The following is a 6,730-nucleotide window of genomic DNA, read 5'->3' as shown; positions in this document are numbered from 1 at the left end:
ACATTGTCGTCTGTGGAATGGGAGGGTCCAGAATTTCAGGTGAGAGTGTCTGACTGTACTAGTTGCAAACCCGGGCAATGATGGAGTGTGAAATCAAACTGGGAGAGGAATAATTGCCATCTTGCTTGTCTCCGGTTGAGCCGTCTGGCTGCGCAAAAGTATGTTAGGTTCTTATGGTCAGTCAATATCTGAAGTGGAAATTGCGTCCTGAGGAGGTAATGTTGCCATGCTTCCAACGCTCTGACGATGGCAAGAAGTTCGCAATCGTAAATCTTGTAGTTTCGTTCAGCCGGTAGGAGGGATTGAGAGAGATAGGCGATTGGGTGCCAGTCGCCATTAACATCCTGTTGGCAAAGTATTGCAGCGGTTGCAACTAGCGATGCGTCGCATTCCAGAACAAACGACTTGGTTTGATCTGGCATTAGTAGGACAGGAGCCGTGGTGAATCGCCATTTAAGTTCGTCGAAGGCTGTCTGACATTCTGAGGTCCAAATAAATGGTGCATCTTTCTTGGTAAGATCCACCAGTGGTTGTACAATATCAGAGTAATGATCAATGAATCTTCTGTAGAAGTTTCTGAAGCCTAGAAATTCTCGTATTTGTTTGACCGTGGTGGAAGTAGGCCATTGTAGTATGCCATTGACTTTTACTGGATCCATTTCGATCTTGTTGTGTGAAACAATCATGCCCAGAAATTCTACCTTCTCGACATCGAAGACACATTTCTCCGGTTTAAGATATAAGTTGTTTTCTTGAAGTCGTCCAACAACTTGGATCGTTTTGTGCCGGATGTCCACTGAGTCTGTTCCGCCAATCAGAATGTCATCCATATAGATCTGGATCCATCCTTCAGTGATCATGTCTTGAAATATGTTGTTCATCATTGCCTGGAAAGTTGCCGGAGAATTGCACAGTCCGAAGAACATAACTGTGGGTTCAAAAAGTCCTTGACTCGTCTTGAACGCCGCTTTCCATTGGTCTCCTTCTCTGATTCTGACGTTGTTATACCCTGACCGGAGGTCCATCTTGGTGAAGCGTTTCCATCCTTTGATTTGATCGACGAGGTCAGATATCAGTGGTAGTGGATAGGAGTTCTTGACTGTTCCTTCGTTGAGGTAGCGATAGTCTTGGCAAGGGCGCAGATCTCCGTCCTTTTTTCCGACAAAAAAGAAGGGGGAAGCCATAGGCGACTTTGATGGACGAATGTATCCTTTTCGTAGGTTCTCATCAATGAAGTCGTTCATCTTTGATTCTTCTAGCGGAGACAGCGGGTAAACCTTGCAATTTTTAGGGGCAAATTCTGGTTTAAGATCAATGGCATGGTCGTAGGATCTTTCTTCAGGAAATCTTCCTGCAGCTTTCTTTTCAAATACTGAAGAGTATGACTGGAGATAATCAGGGAGCGTTGTCTCGGGCTTCCGCGCTTTTGCTTCTTGTGCGAGAGTCATGGCCGGATTGATTTTCATTCGAATGGAGAGCCCCAGTATTGCTTGTGTGACCGTGGTTGTAACCGGAATAGTGTGGATTTTACCAGAGTTCGGTATCCATGCAGCTACATAGTCCCCGGTTATTTCGTCATCTTGTTCGATAGTCATTGATGAGATACAAAAGAGGGGTGGTGCTTCTGGGTCATTTGCCATACAGAGGGCTTGGATGGTGGTATCCAACATTGGCTGGAACCTGTCATTTATCTCTGTTGACCCAAAGCCTTAGTTTCCTCGGTCCGTCGTGAGTAGTTCTTCCACTTCCTGGATTGGTGGTTGGGCGATTCTTTCCACAATTACCTGGGCGATGTGGTCGCCCTTGGTGATTGTGAAAGGGGTATTCCCATGATCGACCAAGATGACTTGTATTTCTCCAGTGTAGTCTCTGTCAACTACCCCTGCTGCGACGTCAATTTCTTTGAGTGCTAATCCACTTTGTGGGGCAATACGTAGGTAGGTGCCAGGTGGAGGTGTCATTCGTAATCTGGTTGGTATCTTTGCCCGAGTGTGAGGGGAAATGACCGAGTCTTCTATTGCGGTAAGGTCATATCCTGCTGCTTCTGGGGATCCTTTCGTTGGGACAGCTCCTCCACCGCATTGAACTAGAAGATGTTCAGTGAGGAGTCTTGTGTCATCAGCAGAGGATACTTGGATAATCCTGCCTTCCGAGTCCGGTTCTTCTTCCATAACAACTCTTTGGATGGTGAAGTCGAGTATCCCGTATTTCCAGTTAATTTGTGGATTGTGATGTTATAGCCAATCAATTCCTAAAATAGCATCTTGCTTTCCTAGGTGAGTAACAAATATTCGTTCTTTGGTTTCTTTGTCGACAATTTGTACCGTGGGTTCTACGTAATTCTGGATCAATCCAAGTCGGTTGGAAGTTCCATCGACATTGAATACTGGTATTGGTTTTGCCAGGGGGTATTCACGGAGTTGTAGTCTTCTTACAACTTGTTGGTCGATGAACTTGCCCTGAGCTCCGGAGTCGATGAGCGCATTGATTTTTGTTCCAGCATTTCCTTCCAATTTCATGATAACAGGTAATTTCATTGCCTGGGCCTTCATGTCTGCTATTAGTACAGATGAAATCGAAATTCGAAGAGGTTCAACAGCTGGCGTTGACCTCACTGGGTAAAATCCAGATTGTCATCCTTTCCTGTGCAGTTGTAGTCGTGGTCGTAGATGATTCGATCGAGATTGGGCAATGGAATGGAACTCAACATGGCGTCAATGTCAACGTGTGACGGAGTTGTGGGAGTTGCGTGCGAGTCTACTGGAATTGGGTTGCTGACTGCTGGCAGATGAGGAGAGCTTGGATTTCCGTCCCATTGAGTGACTTGAACGTAGGGGCAATTTGCAGATGGATCGCCTTGGTAGTTTCTCCAGTTTCCTCTACCTCCTTGGCCTCTGCCTCTCTAGTTTCCTCCTCCTCAGTAGGCTCCTCTTCCTCCTGCTTGCCAAGATTGCCTGCATTCTCTGGCAATATGCCCGAATTTTCCGCAATTATAGCATTTAATTCTGCTTTGTCTGGTATTAAGAGCGTCTACATCCATGGCATTGGAGTCACGGGCAGAGGATGTCGGAGTGGTTGTCATGGTTCCAGAATTTGTAGGAAGGTGTGTCTGCCTGTTTTTGATATGCCTGAGAATTCCAAGCCTGTTGTCTAGCTCGAGGGCTTGTTGTTGCCACTGGGAGAGTGTGGCATTGATCGGCATATGGGCAATCAATTGGCGTGCAAGTAATTCCTTTAATCCGCAAAGATATTGCTGGAGGAGGTTTCCGTTGGCATCTGGGTTGACTATTTCTGCTTCTGCAATTAACGTATTGAAGTGTACGTTGTACTCGTTGACCGTTTCGTGGTCTTTCTGGATAATCTGATGGAGCTCGACCATAGCTCAGGATTTTGGGTTGGTTGTCTTGTAGGCTTCCAGGAATTCTTGGCAATGTGTAGCCCAGGTGGGCCATCCTTGAAGGAGATACAACTTCTCCTTGACTATCGCCCATTTCCGGGGTTGTTTCTTCCCCGAGTCTTTCATGAGCGAGTCCACAAAGTGAATCTTTGCCTGGTCATTTGGGAATCGCGAGGTCTTGGAGAGGAAATACATTTTGCATTGGTGGATGAAATCTCGGGCTTTCTCAATATCTCCGGAAAATTTGGCTGGCTTGCCTATCTCTTCCTGGGGGAGGGCGTTGCGCAAGGCAGCAGTGAATGCTGCTAGCAGCTGAAGGTCAATGGGGTTTGGTCCTAAAGCTGCTGGAATTGGTCCTCCTCCACCTTCAGGTGGTCCACCTCCACCTCCACCTCCTGGTTGTCCAGGAATTCCTCCTGGAGGTCCTTGACCTCCGACGTGGGCAGCTGCAGCCCATACTGGTGCTGGCGATGGTGGGTTATGGACATATTGCAATGCCTGATGTAGTTCTGCTATAGTAGCTTGTCCTTGGAAGTGTGTACGCTGGAGGAGTTCTTCTAACAATTTCTCGTCAGTGAGGGTTGTTGTTTGTGTTGCCATGTTGTCTTCTGGCAGCTCAGTGTCTTCTTGATCGGTGTCTGAGAGGGTTTCAAAAGTATCTGTGAAATTGTCTCCTAGATCTCCCTCTTGTTGAGCTTTGATGCGCTCTGCTGGTTGATCTCTGGTAATTTCAATGAGTCGATCGGGGATTTCCTCAATTGCTTCAGTGTTTGATTCGTCATCTCTGTGTATGCAGATGACTTCTCTGCACCTGTGCCACTTGTTGTCTCGTGTCCGAAAATGATAATCTTGTTGTTGGCTGATGTGGTGTCTGTGTGCTTGATTCTGGCACCTTTCTGGTGTAAGTTCAGCGCTTCGCTGACTTGTGGTTCTGGTGATAGGGGGTTGGACCATGTACGTCTGGTCATCGGCGAAGGGAGCTTCAGCCTAATGTAAGAGTCGTAGAATGTAGAACATGGGCTTGTACAAAGTCCAGAAATGATATAGAAGAGTGACTGATAATACAGGAGGCTGAAGCTAAAGTACACAACATTTCCGGCTGGTATTTATACTAACCTAGCTACTGCGGGATTAGCAGAGAAGGGACAACGTATCTACGAGAACGTCCGGGAAATGGAAGTGGTCCAGAAATGGACCGGAAATGACTCGCCTGGAAAAGGGTAGAACATTTGAGTAGGCGCTTACTGTCTGGAAATAAAGAGTAAAGAAAAAACATATATCAGAACGATGGACTGATCGTAACACTCTCAAATGAAAACAAGTTTTTGCATGTTTCTAGTTTACGACATGCTGATTTTTGTCCATGTCCAACCTTCATACATACCGGCCAACGAAAACTGACTAATGTCTGAAGACAATCCATACCCGGTAGTCTGGACAAGTGTTGGTGTTCTTCCGGGTTAAATACCCAACTTTAGATTCAATACTACCTAAATTGAGTGGATTTGTCACAATCTCGTGCACATCAGAGATTCAGCTCTGCTTCTCCATCAGCCTCTATAGTGTATGCCTTAGATTGGGAATTAAGGACGATAGAGACAAAAACCGAGAGCATGAAGAAGATATTTTGAAGGCCAAAGATAATTAATGCATCCTTCACATAGCCTCTAAAGTATGACCCAGTTGTATTGACAAGTCAATCTGCCGAACACCGGCAGGTGGCGGCAGCAGCGCGCAGGCCAAGTCTGCTTCCACTGCTGGTGCAACAAACCCCTGGCTGCACCTCTTTGTGCTGCGACAATGTCCCCCAATGCAGCTCCCATAGATGTCAACTCTGACCATGACCTCTCTGCCAACAGGGTACGGTGGAATCCATCCGACTGGATAGGAGCGACATCCCTCCCGCCGTGCTACTGTTTATTGTTAGTCGGGCGGCAAAGCTGGCGTTCATGCTTGGCAGGAGACTGTCACCTCCATTGGACAGGCATCATACATTGCGGTTCAAGTTCATGAGCAAACCATCAACATTAACTGCTTTTGCATGATCCACCAGCATGTCATGGCACTGCAAAGCTTATCATTCTTACCATGGCATGCACCTTTAGACCACTTCTTATGCATGCTACCTGGAGACATACTAACCTTCTCGCAAGATCGGAGGGTGCTACAGCTAAATGACACAGCCTACCATATATTCTGCAAGCTCAGCTGTCCTATCTCTTGTTCAAGAGTTCAAGCCGCCGTGACACATGGAGAGAAGCAGGTGGCAGTGGCAGCAGCTGCAATGACAACCGAAGGGACCGAGAACAATGATATTTATGAAGAGTAGTGTATATCTGTGTAGTATGTATGAGTATACTATACACGAAGGAATAACAGGCGTGGTACAGGTGAGGAAACTGATAGGCCTGAGTCAGTGTCTGTACCAAAGTCCGGCTGTCAGACCGGACCAGGAGGAAAATCCATACTATTTTGGGCTCATCATGCAAATTTTGTCCGTACCTAAAGGCCAAAATCGGCAAAATCTGTCCTCAGGCCTTTCCACCAATTGTCATGGGTCCTGTCCGCCTGTACACATCGACACTGCGGCTGTTAGCCAAATGAAGGGGACGTCCAACCCTTCCTTGCCATAGCTCTTTGCTCGCCGAGGATCTGGTCCCGAAAATCGCGGCGCTGCTCAGAGTCACTGCTCTTTGCACGCTGGGCGCATGCATCACATGATCCCATGCAAGGGCGATGCAATTAGATTTGTGGCTTGCAATGCTGTAGCCTTGACACAAGTTTCACAAGGACCAAAAATGTGTTATTTATGAATAAATATTTAGGCACTGCGGCAATTATTTCCACTGACACAAGGGTGGACAGCGTCGGGCACTGGGGCGGCCCATCACTTCTATTTTTAGTACTTAACACTGCCTTTCTGGAGGGGTTCAGCCAATCACGACAGTAATTCCCACGGCTGATTGGATGCGGTACTGGATGCGGTACTGGATGCGGTACTGGAGATGATGTCCAGTCGCACCTCGCGCGGAACTGGATGCGGGTTTTGCCCGTTGTGACATTGGCTGCGGCACTTCTGCTCGCGGCTGACAGAGGGCGGCGTCCCCCGCAGCTTGGTGCTATTTGGTACAGCGTGACCGTAAGCTATCGATCTGGGGATAGGGGGAGTAACGACATTCGAAAGGATATGTGCCGCTCCCTCGGACCCTTGCAGGTAAGCTGTCTGCTAAATCTTGTCTGTCATGTTAGTCGAATGGCTGAGCACAGATATGCAATTTGAGAGGCGCTCATAGCGGGTTGAACCGTGGCATGAGTAGTCACGAAACGATGACC

At 47.4% G+C, this 6,730-nt stretch overlaps 1 protein-coding gene across 1 annotated transcript; it reads right to left on the bottom strand.

Moving 5' to 3' along the window:
• Positions 1-2,757: 2,757 nt before the first annotated feature.
• On the bottom strand, positions 2,758-3,885 carry PHACADRAFT_201927 (uncharacterized protein; the record flags this gene model as incomplete). The annotated part of the gene is made up of 2 exons (XM_007402207.1): positions 2,758-3,030; positions 3,763-3,885. The coding sequence occupies 2 exons, from the start codon at positions 3,883-3,885 to the stop codon at positions 2,758-2,760; spliced, it is 396 nt and encodes a 131-aa protein (XP_007402269.1).
• Positions 3,886-6,730: the final 2,845 nt, after the last annotated feature.

The sequence above is a fragment of the Phanerochaete carnosa genome (genome assembly GCF_000300595.1).
Source record: "Phanerochaete carnosa HHB-10118-sp unplaced genomic scaffold PHACAscaffold_50, whole genome shotgun sequence".
NCBI classification, from domain to species: domain Eukaryota; kingdom Fungi; phylum Basidiomycota; class Agaricomycetes; order Polyporales; family Phanerochaetaceae; genus Phanerochaete; species Phanerochaete carnosa.
Note: the sequence above shows the minus strand (reverse complement) of the source record. Positions and strands in the feature narration are given on the sequence as shown.